The following is an 18,080-nucleotide window of genomic DNA, read 5'->3' on the forward strand; positions in this document are numbered from 1 at the left end:
TCACAGCTTCTCCCTGACTCTCTATCAACTCAGCAATAAATCATTCCCTGTGGTTCCTGATAGACCACACATTTGAATTGCTACAAGATATTGAAAATACAGATTCCCAAGTCCCACACCAGATCTACAGAAACAAAATCTCCAAAGAGAATCTTGGAAATCTATATTTAGGCAGAGATTAGGATATGTATGTAGCCAGTTCAAATCCTGATTCCTCAGCCTGTGTTGCTGGAAAACCTAGTTAAACATGAGTAATTGGAACTAATTAATAGCAGCTCATAATTAACACCCTGAATTGTGCTGTGTCTAGACAAGAGCATTGTTATTATGTACAGTCACACATAAGTTAATAAAGTCCATGAGCACTTTAAACAGACCACATCCATGAGTAATGGAAAGTAATTCTTACTGCATTATTCTTTTGGAGCATTTAAATATATTTTATTGTTCAGGGCATTAAAACAGTCCTCCTTGCTAACATTTCTAAGTCTTGTGGCAGATACTCTCTTTGTCCGTATGTAAGTCTGAAGGCAAACTTCAGTAGGTCCCTGTCACATTTACCCCTCATTCTGGACAGGTAGAATCCAAATGACATTTTATTGCTATTTTTCTACTTTTCTCGTACATTTTCTGAGCCAGTAGCTGTGTTATTTCACAGGTGTATTTAGTTTTCTTAATTTTCTAACAAGGATGTGACTCTTTAGAAATGGGTTGAATTAATCCCCTGCTTTTTTAGAGTAGGGTCTCACTCTAGCCCAGGCTGACCTGGAATTCACTATGTAGCCTCAAGGTACCCTTGACCTAGCAGTGATCCTCCTACCTCTGCCTCCCGAGTCCTGGGATGGAAGGTATGAGCCACCATGCCTGGCTCATTTCCCCTTCTATTACTTAAAGCTTATATGGTATGTATGACCCATATACATTTCTCCACTAATGTGTAAATTATTTATCATGTTCCTGTTATATACCTAGGTACTTGAATCTCTATATCACAAAATAGCTCTTCAGTAAATAGTAATTGCATGAATGAATCCACCAAGTTTCTAATAAGTGTTTTAAATTAACAGTTACACATGAGAAGCACCTAGCTGGTCATGATGTCATTGGGGAACTTTAAAACCAACCTCCTGGACTCCAGGCTTATCTAGTCAGTCCCTACAGCAGGCATCCATGATTCTGGGACTTAACTAAGGACTCAATGAAAAGACTTTCCTACAAGTCCTATTAATCCTTCAAATGTCACCTCCCCTATGAAGCCTTCCCTCTGTCTTGACATGGGATGTGATTTTTCTCACCACTAAATTTGGTGGTGCAGTGTCATTACGTTTCCAATGGCTCTGCCATCAACCTCAGGAATTCCCCTTCTGTCTTAGTCACGCAGGGAGAGCATAAGCTCCTTGTGAGCAGAATTCTGTAACTTACGCATGAGTTATGCATGATGCAGCAGTGTCTCACTCACACATTTAGTGGCCCAAACTTCAGACAGAAGCCTAATCTAAAGCACCAACTTAGGGCTATAGAGATTGTCCAGTGGTTAAGGCACTTGCCTGTGAAACCTAACCACCAGAGTTTGATTCCCCAGTACCCATGTAAAGCCAGATGCACAAAGCGATGCATGTGTCTGGAGTTTATTTGCATGGCCAGAGGCCCTGGTGCTCTCATTCTGTCTCAGTCTCTAATGTCTCTGTCTTTCTCTGTGAACAAATAAATAAGTGAAGACTCCACATTCTTTTAAAAAGATAAATAAAATAAAGTCTCAGTTTATCACATTTCTATGGTTCCAACATATCATCAAATACCTAATATTGGCTTAATAATGGATTGGTTTCAAGGGAAGAGAGACAGGGGTGACGGCGCAACGGCTAAAATCACTTGCTGCACCACCATGATGACCTGAGTTCAGATCCCCAGAATACACATTAAACCAGAAATAGTAGTGTGCTTCTATAATCCCAGCTCATCTGTCATGAGGTGGGAGGCAGAGACAGACGACTCCCTGGACGCTCATGGCCCAGCTAGCCTGGCATAGGCAGAGGCAAACAATAAGAGATCAATTGGGAGCCGTGTTCACAAAGTGAAACACACACACACAGAGATCATAAGAAAAAGCTCAAATTGCTTTATATCATCCCATACCACCTCCTTGGCATAAGCTTTTCTATTATTGCCTCTTTATTTTTCCGGGGAAAGAAGGAGCGTGCAAGCTGAGCTCCGGGCCGTGTTCCCGGGGAGTGAAGGCCCGGAGTCCGGGGCACAGGGCCGCGCCTCCTGCTCAGCCGGGTCTGGAAAGTCTCTCGGTGGCCGTAGCTGCCTCCGCGCGCCTGTGGGGATGTGAGGTGGCTTCAGTCTCAAGCCAGAGTCTCCTGTCGCTCACTGGACGCCACCCACAGCAGCTCGGGTGGCGACAGAGCATGTTTCAGAGAAGCTAAGCCTTCCACGTTTTGTTTGTTTGCTTATTTTTATTTATTTATTTGAGAGTGACAGACAAAAACAAAGAGAGAGAGAGAGAGAGAGAGAGAGAGAGAGAGAGAGAGAGAATGGGCGCGCCAGGGCCTCCAGCCACTGCAAACGAACTCCAGATGCATGCGCCCCCTTGTGCATCTGGCTAACGTGGGTCCTGGGGAATTGAGCCTTGAACTGGGGTCCTTAGGCTTCACAGGCAAGCACTTAACTGCTAAGCCACCTCTCCAGCCCGTCCTTTCACGTTTGGCAGAGCTGATGGAAAACTTTAGCTCCCTCCCCAAAGCCTACAGGAACTTGCTCTTCAGGACAGCTGAGCTCCTCTGTAATTGCAAGGTTTTTCAGAAAAACAAAATTACTTCATTATAAAAAAAAATAGCAACATCAGGCTGGATAGATGGTTCAGTGGTCACTGCAAGGACAAAGGACCCAAGTTCATTTCCCCAGAACCCACGTAAGCCAGATGCACAAGTGGTGCATGCATCTGAAGTTCATTGGCACTGGCTTGAGGCCCTGGCATGCCCATATTCTCCCTCTCTCTCTCTCTCTCTCTCTCTCTCTGTCTATCTGCCCCAAATAAATAAATAAATAAATAAATAAATAAATAAATAAATAAATAAATAAAATAACACCAAAACAACAAGAAGATATTATTAATTAGAGGAGATGGTTATACTCCCCTCTTCACAGACAGCTGGTGAAATCAGATATTTTTCCATCGTGTTTCATCCCCGTTAGAGTAAGTGACATCATCATATAAAATCGGCATGGCTTTCTTCTTCCTGCCTCTACTCGAATGTGCCACGTTTTCATGAGTCAAGAGCAAGTGTTATATTATGAAGACCAGCTCTGCTGTCTGCCACACGTGGATGCAGACCACAGAGGCAAACTGAGGAAAAGCTCTGACCAGGCAGTCGTGGGGTGGGGAACTCGAGGCCGACAGATAGATGGATGAGCAGATACTCTGTCCCTATAATGGAATGCCACTCTGCCATTAGGAGAAGTGAAGTCTAGGCTGGGCGAGGTGGCGCACGCCTTTAATCCCAGCACTGGGGAGGCAGAGGTAGGAGGATCACCATGAGTTCAAGGCCACCCTGAGACTACATAGTGAATTCCACATCAGCCTAAGCTACAGTGAGACCCTACCACGGAAAACCATAAAAACTTTTAAAAAAGAAGAAGGAAAAAGAGAAGTGACGTCTAGAGACCTGTTACCACTGAGATAGACAACGTGCTAAGTAGAAGAGGCCCCTCACAGAAGACTACACATTGTGATTCCACTTACCAAAAATGTCTAGAATTGGCAAAGCTATCAAACCAGAATGCTTATTAGAACACGTTTGTAGCAGGTGTGGTGGTTCGTGCCTATAATCTCTGCATTCAGGACACTGAGGAATGGGATTGAAATGAGTTCAAATACAGCCTGGACTACAGAATGAGACCTGTTTCAAAAAAAAAAAAAAAACCCATCCTCCCCCACCCACAAAATCCACACGATAGGATTCGTATTAGCACCAGTTTCTGCGTTTCTGCAGGTAATAGTGAGATGTCTGTGGCTGTGGTGGAGTTTGTATGTGCAGAAACTTCTCTCTGTGGAGGGGCTTGTGTTACGAAACTCTTGTCTGATTCTATCCTTTACCTGTGATTCTCACGGTATCTGATTGAAGTAAGTCATAAGGGATAAGCTTTACAAATGTTCACAGCTCAGACTCATGCTGGGTAAGATCTGAGCTGGGCATGCAGTTCTTAAACGGAGTTCAGATTTGAGAATTCCCACCGCGAATGGGTAAGCTGGCTCACCCACTTGCTTGGGCTGGTTCCACTGGGACTGCCAACATGTAAGAGCTATGGCACTGCTTCCACCCCACGAGGCTAGACCTGCAGTGAAATTGGCAACACCCCCCTCAAGACACCCACGAAGCTTCTAGGTTAAGAAGCCCTTGGGGGGGGGGGCGGTGGTGGAGAGATGGCTGTAGCCACCGCTGAGCGGAGCATCGTGGGCAGGAGAACGGACGTGGGCTTTGTCCACATGCCACAGTGCCAGCTCCAACTCCACTGCCGACCATGAGTGGCTAGAAAGGCACTTCAGCCCTCTGTCACTCAGTGCCCTTGTTTCACAGGGAATAATGGTGTCTAGGCTGCTCTGGTGAGGATTGGGAAATACCAGTAGAGCCTGCTACATGGCGATCTCTACGTAGGGAGGGCTTGTGTGTGTTTTCATTCATGGTTCATTCGTGGCTAAATGTCTGTGATGCATCCACCCGTGTCAGAACTCACAAAGCAGCTGCTGAACAAGTCACTGAAATGGTGTCCATTGCGGCTAAAGTGCTCTGTGCCACGCGGTGCCTCGTCCTTCCAACCAGGAAGAACATGGAGCTGAGTCCAGGAACCTGGCCTCTGTGGCCCCTAACCTCCCACTCTTTCTTCCTAATCCAGGGCAAAGAAGGAGCCTTCATGGTGCGAGATTCCAGGACCCCAGGGACCTACACCGTCTCTGTGTTCACCAAGGCCATCATAAGGTGTGGCACCCACTCACCTCAGCAAATAGGGATAACTGCTTCACCGTGACATCTTCCACAGAGACGTGTGGCCAGGGCCTCCCTGAAAGTGGTGTGGCATGCCTTGGTCCCTCTGAGGACATAAAGTCCAGAGAGGGCAAGAGCAGAACTGGACAGAGTTGGGGGGGGGGGCTGGACACAGGTCTCCTTGGTTATAACTAGACCTGACGGGAGAGCTCTGAGGAAATCAGATACTCGGCCCTGGATTCAGCGTGTGTATCATTTGACACACAGAGCAACAGAAAAGATGGATCCATCTGAATGTGAAAGTATTTGCATTCCCTGCTTATTAAACTACCTGCCATTTCTTGAGTTCGAACTATGTGGCTGGGGCTTGAAAGGTCACTTTCCATCCTAAGCAGCCAGGCTCCGTTCACAGGACAGCAGAGGGGCACCTCGCTAACCGTGGTGCTGAACTGCCCAGACCCTCATGCTCCAAATAAGATGGGCACCCAACTGTCTACCTGACCCACTCTGCACCTCAGTGTTCTGTGTGGAAAGAAGTCTAAGGACTCTCTAGATATTAAATACATTTTAATGAGAAAATAAGTAAGAACTAAGCATTTGGCAGTGACCAAACCTGAAATAAAAATTCAGAGAAAAGAAAAAAAAAATTCCCTGTTTTCTCAAGCTTATATTTTTTTAGTTTCTTAGGGCATTTTTTTCCGAGGTAGGGTCTCGCTCTAGCGCAGGCTGACCTGGAATTCATTATGTAGTCTCACAGTGGCCTCAAACTCACAGTGATCCTCCTACCTCTGCCTCCCAAGTACTGGGAATAAAGGTGTGTGCCACCACACCCAGCTTCAAGCTGATTTTTAATATGAATTTTTAGTTAATATACAAAATGGCTATCAGCATGACATTGCATACATGTGCTTTGTTCATATTCCCCCTTATCGTGCCTTGCCCCTCATTTTCCTTGTACAGGTTCCTCTTCTTCCTCCTCCCCAAACTTTCCACCTTCTGCTTCCATGTCTGATATATACATATATGTATATATATAAATATAAATATGTGTGTGTGTGTGTGAATCTAGATTCTGCCTATGAAAGGTGTTTGTCTTTCTTTTTTCCTGCCCACTACCTATTATTCCTCCTTCTTTATATTCCCTCCTCTCTTTTCACAGTGCTCATTCTACTTTCATGTCCTATACATAGACAAGCATTTTATATGCTTCATTTATTTTAAAATAGCAATAACAATATAATTTCAGCATAACATGGATCTATTTAAAAACACTTATAAGACAAATAGTGAAAAAATGGCATTGCTTTCATTTTCCAGGATTTTTTTTCTTTTTCTCCTTCTGTTAGCATAAAAAAAAAAAAAATGGGTTTGAGGCTGAAGAGATGGTTCAGTGGTTTAAAGTGCTTGCTTGTAAAGCCTGGTCACCCAGGTCCAATTCCCCAGTACCCATGTAAAGCCAGATGTACAAAATGGCTCATGCATCTGGAGTCCATTTGCAGCAGCAGGAGGCCCTGGGTGCCCATAGTCTCTCTGTGTCTCTAATAAATAACTTAAAATACCTAAATAGAAATGGGTTTCACTGTAACACTCTCATACAGATATGTCACTATACTCTGTTCTTGTTCACTCTTGGCATTGTCCTTTCCCACCTCTCTTCCACTTCTTGCTGCCCCCTCCATCCCAAAACAGTTCCCCCTTCTGCTCTCATGTCTCGTAGAGTATCTTGTTTCCTCTTTCCCCCTTCTTTTAGGGCTCTTGCTCCTCTCTAAGTCCTTTCTCTACATTCATGTCCCACATACTCAGGCACATATTATAAATTTAAGTATAGATTCTACATCAGCGAAAGCACCGCATAATTGCCTTTCTGGGTCTGGCTTGTGTTACTTAACATAATGGTCCCCAGTCCCATCCATTTCCCTGCGCATATCATGGTTTCATTTTTCTTTACAGTGGAACTCAATTCCATCATTGTGTATGGGCCACACTTTCATTGGTTAGTAGACATCCAGGTCAGCTCCGTTCCCTAGCTACTGTGAATGGCGTAGCCCTGAAAATGGAGGTGCCAGTATCTCTGTGGTATGCTGACTAAGGTTCCTTCAGGTGCATACCCAGAGTGCTGGAGCTGAATCATACAGACGTTCTGTGTTTTTGTTTTTTGAGGAAATTCCAAGCTGTTCTCCATCACAGCTGCCCAAGTTTGTCTTCTCACCAGCCATGTGCTGGGTGTCGTCCCCACACCCTCACCAGCAGCTGTTGCATTTGCTCGCTAATGGTCACTCTAGCTACAGTAAAGTGGGATCTCAGCGCAGTGTTTTTATTTATTTGAGAGAGAGAGAAAGACAAAAGAGAGAAGAGAAAAGAGAGAAAGAGGCAGACAGCCACTGCAAACGAACTCCAGCTGCATGTGTCACCTTGTGCATCTGGCTTCACACTGGGGAATTGAACCTGCATCCTTTGGCTTTGCCAGCTTTAATCACTATGCTATCTCTCCAGCTCTCAGTGCAGTTTGGATTTGTACATGCAAGTCACATATATAGTGCCATTCCCACATTTTGTGACCGTGGATGAAACATTACCCACCCACCTTAGTATTCTTATCCTTGTGCGTCAATATGTAGCCTCAGAGCGCTGCTTGTTTTTTGTTGTTTTTTTTTTTTGCATGTCTGTGTGCTTGGTGTGCATGTATGTGTGTATGTGTTGTGCATGTATATATGTATGTATTGTGTGCATGCATACGTGTGTGTGTGGTGTGCATGTATAAGTGTGAGTGTGTGGTGCACATGTATATGTGTGGGGTACACATGTGTGTGCAGGTGTGTGGAGGCCAGAAGTCAATATCAGCTATTTTTCTTTGGTCACTCTCCACCTTGTTTTATCAAGACAGTGCTTCTCACTAAGTGTAGAGCTCACAGATTCAGCTGGACAAGCCAGCCGGCGAGCCATAGGGATGTCCCTGAGTCCATCTCCCCAGAGCTGGGGTTGCAGGTGCACGGCACCACACCTGGCTTTATGTGGGTGCCGGGGATCTGAGCTGAGGTACTCATGCTTTCATGGTAAGCACTTGACCCGCACAGCCACCTCCCAGCCTCTCATTATGCTTTTTAACACGATGCAGGCACCAGGGCCAGCCAGCCTTCCAAGACTAATACACACACATGGGAACATTGTATGCCTGCCATTGTTGGGAGAGGTTCCAAGAGTCTGATTCCAGAAGACATCCTTGGGTGTCAGCATTACTTCTTAGCTAACTGCCTCTGTGTTTCCTTTGTTTCAAGTGAGAATACCCCTTGTATAAAGCATTATCACATCAAAGAAACAAGCGACAACCCCAAGCGATACTATGTGGCTGAAAAGTATGTGTTTGACTCTATCCCTCTCCTCATCAATTACCACCAGTACAACGGAGGAGGTAAGTTCCAGGACACAGGGACAGAGAGGGTTCTTCATGGGGAAATGTTGAGAGAAATGACAAAACCCCACCTTATGCTTCACAAGCTGGCCATAAATAATAACTAAAGATGAAAGTTTAAAAGAATAAAGATTGTTGAGCTGGAGAGATGGCTTAGCAGTTAAGGCGCTTGCCTGCAAAGTCTAAGGAACCATGTTTGATCTCTCTCCAGATCCCACACAAGCCAGACACACAAAGGTGAGGCAGGCACAATGTCACACATGCCCACTAGGTGGCCTAAATGTCTGGAGTTTGATTGCATTGGCTGAGGCCCTGGCACACCATTTTTTTTTCTCTCTCTCTAAAATAAAAAATAAAATAAAATAAAAAGATTGTCATCTCCTACCAGAAAAGTTGCTGTGTAGATCATGAGTGTTGCCAACTGTTCCCATCTGGCTATGATCCTTCCCAAGGAGTGTTTGATAAATGGATGGGACCCTGAGCTTTGTTTTCCAAAACAAACGTAGCTATAGCTTCATGTCCTTTTCCCCGTTGGTTTAACCTAGATGGTTGCTATAGCAAAGCCCTAACCCCAGCCTTTGGCTTTTCTGTCCACCCAGGCCTGGTGACTCGACTCCGGCACCCAGTTTGTTCCTGGAGAAAGAAGGCGCCAGTCACAGCAGGACTGAGATACGGTGAGCAAGCGCGTCCCCAACGCTAGGCATTGCAGCATCAGCTGGCATTCATGAAGGTGCAGGGCACATTCCAAGAGGATCTTCCACTAGCCTAACTGTTTCCCAGGCTTCCAATGACCACAGAAACAGGAATAGTGCATACACGCAGGTTTACATTGCTGATAGAAGTCACCCAACCAAGAGCACCTTGTGGGGGAAAAAAAAAAGAAGTTTATTTTGGCTTGCAGTCTTGAGGGGTAGCTCCATGATGGCAGAGAGAACGATGGCATGAGCAGAGGGTGGACATCACCCCCTGGCCAACATAAGGTGGACAATAGCAACAGGAGAGTGTGCCAAACACTAGCAAGGGGGAGCTGGCTATAACACCCATACGCCTGCCCCCAGCAATACACCGCCTCCAGGAGGCTTCAATTTCCAATTGCCATCAGCTGTAGAGCTAGCATCCAGAACCCCTAAATTTATGGGGGACCCCTGAACCAAACCACCACACTATTCTATATTGCTTTCATTATCTATGCTTGTCCTAAGCTTGAGACTCATGTCATTGCCATCTGTGGGTTATATTAACCATAGGCTAAAATTCTAGATAGGGGCTATGTGGTCATTTAAATGTAAACTGTGTCCTCACTGGCCTCATGTCTTTGTGACTGTGATACTCAGTCCTGAACTGGTGGCAGTGTGGGAGACGGAGCCTTGCTGGAGGAGGTTGTCTCTGGGGGTACACCTTGGAGTTGATTAGTCCAGCTTGCTGGTGCTAGCTATCTCATTCCCTTGCTGCTTCCTGCCAGCTGCTGTGGCAATATGTGATGCCCAGTCTCTGCTCTGCCACGCGTGCCCTGTCACAAAGAAGCTTCCACCCCAAGATCATAAGCCGAATTAGACCCTTTTCCCCCAGTCATCCGCTTGCAGTCCGGCGCCCGCAGTGGGAAGGCGGCTGCCACAGGCTGTACGCATGGTAGCTCGTTAGTGGCCTCTTCTGAAAAGCCTTCCCTTGTCTCTCCGCTGCAGGGAAGTGGGTGATCCACCCCTCGGAGCTCACGTTTGTGCAGGAGATCGGCAGCGGGCAGTTTGGGCTGGTGCACCTTGGCTACTGGCTCAACAAGGACAAAGTGGCCATCAAGACCATCCAAGAAGGGGCAATGTCCGAGGAGGACTTCATAGAGGAGGCAGAGGTCATGATGTGAGTGGCCGGACAAGGGCAAGTCGGCACCCCAGGGAGCATGTCCTGGGCTGCGTCCTTTCAGCCCGTCCCTCATGTCGCGTCACGTCACCTCCCTGCTCTGGTCCCAGCTGTGGCACCCTGTTGTACAGAGAACAAAATGAGCCTCCTCACCCTGGTCTCGAAGGCCCCTTACGGTCTGACCCTATCTTCCCCATCTCTCCCTGGCCCCAGACGTGGACGCACTGGCTTCTGTTCATAGGCATCACTTTTCCCTGCTGAGCATCTACTGACCTTGGACCTTGGCTTCATGGACGTTTGGGGGCGTGGCATGGCGTGGCATGGTGTGTGTGGCGCACATGTTTGCGCTCAGGCCAGGGAGAATGTCAGGTGTCCTTCCTCTACTGTACTTCTGAATCTTTCCCTGAGACAGAGCCCCTCACGGAACCTGGAGCTGCTGTTTTTGGTCAAATTTGCTGATTCAGTGAACCTCACCAATACTCCAGTCTCTGCTTCCCACAGAACTGGGCTTAAAGGCATGCATGGTCATGCCCAGCTCCTTGTGTGGGTCCCGGGGAATTGAACTCAGGGGGGTCTCAGGCCCTCTCAGTTCCTTCTGCTTACAGCAAGCACTCTTACCTACTGAGCCAGCTCCCCCAGCAGCTGGACAAGGTGACGTTCAGTTGCTTTCCATGTCATAGACTCAGCACTTTCGGAACACTGACTTTGGGCTATCTCATCTCTTGCCTTTTTTTTTTTTTCCTGCAGGAAACTCTCTCATCCCAAACTGGTCCAGCTGTATGGAGTGTGCCTGGAGCAAGCCCCCATCTGCCTGGTGTTTGAGTTCATGGAGCACGGCTGCCTGTCGGATTACCTACGCAGTCAGCGGGGGCTGTTTGCTGCCGAGACGCTACTGGGCATGTGCCTGGATGTGTGTGAAGGCATGGCCTACCTGGAAAAGGCGTGTGTCATCCACAGAGACCTGGTGTGTGCCAGCATGTGGGTCAGCACATTCAAGGAACAGGAAGGGACACATCCCACCAAAATGCAGTGCTACCAAGGCTGACAGAGCATCACTAAAGGACAAGCCACAGGCCACCTCCCCCAGCCCCTCTGAGCTTCTCCCTTCCCCACCCACTCCATTAGGCCCTGGAAGGGAATTGATTCAGGGGAGCTCAGATCTGAATGCTGATCCCAGTTTTTCCTTTAGCCTACACTCACTGAGTTTCAGTTCACACTCTTCCACACTGGAGTTTCCAGCCACTCCTTTGTAGCCTCTCTCTGCTTGTGTTTCCCCCTGGTAAAATGAAGAAAATGGGCCACAGGAAGTTTTGCTTTTTAGAATATTTCGTTGGTGGGAGATGGCTCAGGGGTCAAGTGTTTGCTGTGCAAGCGTGGGGACTGGAGTCGGCTCCCTAGCACCATGTAGACGCGGGGTGAGTGTGGAGGCTCTCTTGTAATCCCACTGCACAAGCAGAGGCAGGAAATCCAGGGGGCAAAGGGTTAGTTATCCTAGCTGAACAAGTGAGCTCCAGGTTCAAATGAGAGACCCTGCCCCAGTAAAATAAAGTGAAATGCAATTGAAGAAGACACCCAGCAGCAACTTCCACGTGCATGCACACCCATGTACTTGCACACCGACACAGATGCACACCCACACACTTGCACACCCAGACACATGTACACCCACACACTTGCACGCCCACACATTTGCACACTCACACTTGCATACCTACACACTTGCATGCACGCACACACATGTACACACACACACATACACCCATGGCACACTCATATCACACACACACATTCAAAAAGTTTTATCTGCATGTATTAATTATGTAAAAGAATGCATTTCATCGTTACTTTTTCAAATATGTGTATCATGTAATTTGATCATATTTAACCTTCCATTGTCCTTTCTTGTCCCTGGTCCACTTCCTGTTCCCTACGAGTCCCCCTCCTATCTTCTTATCTTTTTTTTAAAGCTTTTGTTAATTTATTTATTACAGTAAGAGAGAGAGGGAGAGAGAGAGGGATAATGGGCATGCCAGGGCTTCTAGCCACTGCAACGCACTCCAGATGTGTGTGCCACTGTGTGCCCCTGGCTGATGCGGCAAAGTCCTCCACGTATTCATGGCACGTGTTCTTTGCCCTCTCACTTGTGGTCGGGTGCCTGGGCTGAAGCCCGGCTGTCTCACCAGAGTCATAGCGCTTAACCTGACAGCCACCTGTGGGACCCTGGTGGTTGAGGATCATAAATATCCCTGTGATTTCCTGTGAGATTTGGAAGCACTTTCGAGCGTGAGACCCTCCCAGGACACTGAAAGTTCCAGTTTCTGGAATTCTGACTGGGCCAGGTGGTCTCCATAATGAGGAGTGGTCTGAAGAGAATTAAATCTCAGCATATTCCTATGTGAACCACATGGAGACACGTCCTGCATTTCAGTCCTAGATGCAACCACCACTCGAGCCTGTGACTAGTTAGACAACACTAATGATTTCTCTTATAATTTGGACCAGAACCGAAGACTAATCTACTCATCCTGAAGAAGGGTCATGACGTTCAGCCTCCCAGCTAACTTGCAGAAGGTTCTGGAGAGGCTTAATTGACATCGGTCAGGCTCCTCATACCTTGAGATAGCAGCACACAGAAACACAAGCATTGGCAATGGGAGACTTCCCAATTGCTGGTCACCGTCACAATCCCTGTCTCTTTTGCCTGTCTGTCTCCTCTCCAGGCTGCCCGAAATTGTTTGGTGGGAGAGAACCAAGTCACCAAGGTGTCCGACTTTGGGATGACGAGGTAACAAGGGGAGGCGGTAGCAGCCAAGCCTTCGGAACGACCCCCGGCCCTGGGACACCCTGACTTCTTCCTCACTCTTCCCAGGTTCGTTCTGGACGATCAGTATACCAGTTCCACGGGTACCAAGTTCCCAGTGAAGTGGGCTTCCCCGGAAGTGTTCTCTTTCAGTCGCTACAGCAGCAAGTCAGATGTGTGGTCATTTGGTGAGTGTCATCCTGAACCCACGGGATTTGGCGCTGTGGGCCAGCTGGGGATTGTTTTGTATTGTTTGTTTTGGGTCAGACGTGGGCAATTCCACTTGCCCTGGGCCCTGTGTAGAGAGAGATCTCACTGAGAGTCGGTGTGGGGACAACCTGAAATGTACAAAGGGGCATTTATGAGCATAGCTATTTTCAGAGACCTTTGAACCTGGGAAGAGATGAAAACATCAGAGGAAACGGGATTCTGGTGGTTGGCATTGTGAAAGGAAAAGCTGGGAGAGTCGCGAGATTAGGGTATGAACTCCTTGAAAGAAGAGGCCTTGCTTTGCCCAACATTATACCCCACACTTAACCCTCAATCCGCACTCATCACTCGGCGATGCACCAGCATCTGTTCTGTGTCAAGGGCGAGGTACGGGCTAAGGACACAGTACGGCATAGGGCAACCCTCCCCTCTGCATGGACATAATCACATACGGCAGCAAATACAAGATCTAGCCAAGTCAGGCTTAGTAAGTGCTACAAGCCGGATAAAACAGTAACGGGCTGGAGAGCAGCTGGGTAGAGAAAGGATCCATTTTAACTAGTGTGATCTGGGAACACCTCTCTGAGAAGGTGACTCAGAGACTTGAGTAAGAGGGAGCGGTCACCATTGAAGAGTGTATCACAACAGGCCTAATGAGCCTCAGGTGGGCTGGATGCTGTCGTCCTAGAGTCCAGGAGGGAAGGACGTGGGCGCTAGCTCCAAGGAGTCCGATTCTTAGCTACTCATGCCCCTTTGCTGATTCTAGGTGTGTTGATGTGGGAGGTCTTCAGCGAGGGCAAAATCCCCTATGAAAACCGGAGTAACTCTGAGGTAGTGGAAGACATCAGTACTGGCTTCCGGCTGTACAAGCCCCGCCTGGCCTCCTCACAAGTCTACCAGATCATGAACGCTTGCTGGAAAGAGGTCAGTAGTGAAGAGGTCCCTTTGAACCACAAGACACAATTCCCGCCTCCTTCCCCAGGAAAGGGAAACCTTCTAGAAAGCACAGGAGCAAGGATGACTGACCAAGATCAGCAGAAATGTGACTTGAAGAGCCTTTAATTTTTTTATAATATTTTAATTGCATTTGTTTGCGGTATATGGTGTGATATCTCAATACATACATAAATATATGGTGCTCAAATCAAGGTCATTAACATTTCTGTCTTCTTATCATCCATTTATGTCTGGAGCCTTTAAGCTCCCCTCTTCTAGTAACTTCCAAAATGTGTACTCCACCTCACTAGGATGTAAAATACAAACTGCCCTTCCTCGTGCCCTCCCCAGTCTCTAGGAGTCATTCCTCTGCATTGAGAAGCAATCAGCGCATCCAGGGCGGTATGACCACAGACACCATGGCTTTACTTTCCCCTCCACTGAAGCTCTTCTTCTTTCCAACTAGTTTCTCTTCTATTTTGATGGTATCTCTTTTTCCCCCTTCTATCATGCAGGTCTTGTGTAGGTAGGTGACATCCACTGTGAGGTCATGAGTGCCACCGAGACTTTGTGTCTAGAAGACAGTATTGCAAAGTCCTCATCTCCCTCCTTTGGCTCTTACATTCTTTCTGCCACTTCTTCCACAATGATCCCTGAGTCTTGGAGGGTGTGATAGAGATGTCACACTTAGTGCTGAGCACTCCCCTGTTTCCTTCTCAATTCTTTGATCAGCCTTTGCATTTTTTTTATACAAATTCCTTATTATATGTGTTTTGCAAATATTTTCTCCCCACCTATATTTTATTTTTCCATTTTCTTAACAGTACATTTTACAGAAAGGAATTTTTAATTTTGATAATTTAGCATATTTTCTCCATAAGTTGTACTTCTGGTGTTGTAATTTTAAAACTCATTGCAATGCCCAAAGTCACCCACATTTTCCCCTGTATTCCTCTGTGGAAGCTTTACAGTTTCATATTTTTACATGTAGGTGTATTCTACCTCAGATCTAATTTTGGTGAAAGGTGGAAGACCTGCTCTTAGAACCAGTGATTTGCATATGGATGTCAGTTACCCCAGCACTGTATTGAAAAGATGATTCTGTCCTCTGCCTCTTTACCAAGTGGCCATCTTCTTCTGGGTCTGTTTCTGGGTTCCCTGGACCATCCCAGTGCCCCATCCACACTCTCACTGATGGCATCACATTGGCACCACACCATCATGATACTGTGGCTTTACAGTAAGCCCTGAAGTTGGTGGTGGCAATCCTCCATCTTTGGTGGTCTTTATCATTACCATACGGGTTCTCTGAGTCTGCTGCCTCTCTATACAAAACTGCAGGGCCAGTTGATCAATGTCCACAAAACACCTTGCTGGGTTTTTGTTTGGGATGGTATCAAGTTAGGAAGAATTGGCATCTTAACACTAGATCTTCCTATCAATGAATGTGAACTAGTTCTCCATATATTAGATCACCTTTGATTTTTTTTTCCACAGAACTTTATATTTTTCCTCATAGAGATCCTATATAGATTTGTGAGATTTAAGTCTTATTATTTAGCACTAATATTATGATACTTATTGTTGCATGACTCATTTAATTCTCAAAATAGTTATCTGAGGTAGATTTTATTATATTCTTTTTAAAGATAACAAAACTAAGGTTCAAAAAGGTTTAGTCACTGCCCAATATCGCACGGCTAGTGAGTGGTAACTTTGAGACTTAATGGTGGGGAGATAGCTTGTTGCAGAGCCCTAGCTTTGCATGTGTAAGGCCCCGGTTTAAATTCCCAGTATCACAAAACAAGTTGAGAACTTAAAACTAATCCATCTGACCTCAGACTGTCCGTCACTACCCATGCGGGCACCATGCCTCCAGTACCATGCCCGTGAAGCATATTGTAAAGCTAGCGGAAGGCTGGGAGATGACTCAGCTGGTAAAGTGCATACCTCGCCAGCATGAGCTGAGAGCCACCCCCAGAACCCAAGTAAATGCCAAGCATGGTGGCACACCCCTGTAATTCCAGCACTGGAAAGGTGGAGGGCAGGAGTATATCTGGAGCTTCAAAGAGACCCCGGCATTCCTGAGGTGACCCCCAAAGTTGGCCTCCGCTCTCCACACACAAATGTGCACGCATGCACATACACTCCCACACACAGTAACATGCATACACGTATGCACATCACACGCACACACACATGCACATGCAAACTAATGAATGAGCAGGGGACACTGCTATTCTAGTCTGGTCTGCTTTGCACTTAGCTGTGACACTCGGGTACAAGGAATTCACGGAGATCTTCTTGTTTGCTTGGTTACCCTCCAGAAACCGGAAGACCGGCCACCCTTCTGCAGACTGTTGAACGAGTTGGCTGAAATCGCAGAATCCGGGCTTTAGCGGGGCACGGGCTGCAGATCCGGAGTGAAGGAATTAAGTCCCCCAGCCCCAGCATTAAACCCTGAACTTTCCAGAGCTGCCGCCTCCTGACAAAGGCCAGAAGGCCAGCCACCAAGCTGAGGGCTGGGCCACCTGCGAGGGCGTCTCTGTGTCCCTCCAGCCTGTCAATGCGGCGCACGACGCTCTGACAGCAAGCGTTCAGAGAGCATTTCTTGGACTTCTTAGCAATAGGGGAGACAGACATAGAACCCCAGGCTCTTATTGTTATTCCTATTACTAGTTTAAGGGTGAATCTAAAGGGACTCCTTATTCGATCTAGCGATGCAATGTCCCAGGTTTTGGAGGGGAAGCCGACTCCTTTTCTCCAAAAGCCGGCAGTGGGCTGGGCGGGGAGGCCCGCTCTGCTGCTTCTGTGGGCTGTGAGCCCAGGCTGCTGCCCCACCAGAGGCCAGAGGTGCCGGGAAGCACCACTTAGAATGATTGGATCGTGGGGTGTCTGAGCGGGGATCAGGAATGAGACCGGCTGAGGATGGGAAGTCAACATGTACGAAAAAAGACATGGAATTGTTGTCATTCCAAGGCCCCCATTTTGTAGCAAGCCATGCTGGTGTCGTGTCTCCCCTTGTGAGCTAATGCTGAGAAAATGACTTGGACCGAGCATCTCCTTTCCATCCTCAGGCTCAGCGCCCTCTGCACTACCCCACCTTCACCAAGAGAGGGCGGCACTGTGCCAGCCAGAGTGGCCTTCAAAGAAACGGAAGTTTACTTAGACCCTGGGGTTTAGCAATTTTAGGATTGAGACTTCAAGGCTCTCAAAATCCTAGGGAAGAGATAAGGAGTTTGTTCTTCCTCAAACCATGTGGAAGGCAACTGAGTCAGGAGCTTCCTGGAATGTTTCTAAAATGCACAAGGAGTCTCCGGTTCATGGAACGTTCCTTTGTTTTTGTTTTTTTTTTTTTTTTTAGGCAACATGAATATACACTGAGTGGGAAGAGGATTTTTTTTTTGAATCTGTTTAACCCGGAGCTCACACCAACCCGAGGAGATAGTCTTATGATTCATATTTCACAGAAAATGGAGCCCTTTCTTTAAAAATCCAGGGCACTTGGCCGGAGTGACAGAGCTGGGAAAGATAGAAATTGAATTGTAATTCCCGTTAACTCCAGGGCACCTTCCTGCTCCTATTTAACACTGCCTCCTACTGAGCACCCAAGGGACTCCAAAGGAGATTAATAAAAGAAGGGAAAGACAGTCACTAAATAATTCAGCACCACCTGCAGTAATGTTCCTCTGTTTAGAGCACGCGCACATGGTGGCCCTTCTAGCTGAAATGGCTCCTTCACGTCTGTCACGTCCACCCTCACCATAATCTTGGTTCATGCCTTTGGGGCTACTCTGTTCATTAGCTCTTCGGTGCCCCCCCCCCCCCCGCGCCATCTTATCAAAGTCAAGGTGCATGCAACTATTTGTAGATGAGCCTCAGAGCT

At 47.1% G+C, this 18,080-nt stretch overlaps 1 protein-coding gene across 3 annotated transcripts in view; it reads left to right on the top strand.

The window, feature by feature from the left end:
* Itk (IL2 inducible T cell kinase) overlaps positions 1–16,593 on the top strand; it is a 55,197-nt gene extending 38,604 nt beyond the window's left edge. For all 3 annotated transcript variants that reach the window (XM_012948575.2, XM_004657471.2, XM_012948576.2), the window contains exons 9-17: positions 4,897–4,979; positions 8,261–8,394; positions 8,994–9,068; positions 10,077–10,248; positions 10,996–11,212; positions 12,969–13,033; positions 13,118–13,236; positions 14,025–14,182; positions 16,522–16,593. In XM_012948575.2, coding sequence (XP_012804029.2) covers positions 4,897–4,979; positions 8,261–8,394; positions 8,994–9,068; positions 10,077–10,248; positions 10,996–11,212; positions 12,969–13,033; positions 13,118–13,236; positions 14,025–14,182; positions 16,522–16,593 — 1,095 coding nt within the window. The remainder of the gene's footprint in view (positions 1–4,896; positions 4,980–8,260; positions 8,395–8,993; positions 9,069–10,076; positions 10,249–10,995; positions 11,213–12,968; positions 13,034–13,117; positions 13,237–14,024; positions 14,183–16,521) is intronic.
* The last annotated feature ends 1,487 nt before the right edge of the window (positions 16,594–18,080 follow it).

The sequence above is a fragment of the Jaculus jaculus genome, chromosome 6 (assembly GCF_020740685.1).
Source record: "Jaculus jaculus isolate mJacJac1 chromosome 6, mJacJac1.mat.Y.cur, whole genome shotgun sequence".
Taxonomy (NCBI): domain Eukaryota; kingdom Metazoa; phylum Chordata; class Mammalia; order Rodentia; family Dipodidae; genus Jaculus; species Jaculus jaculus.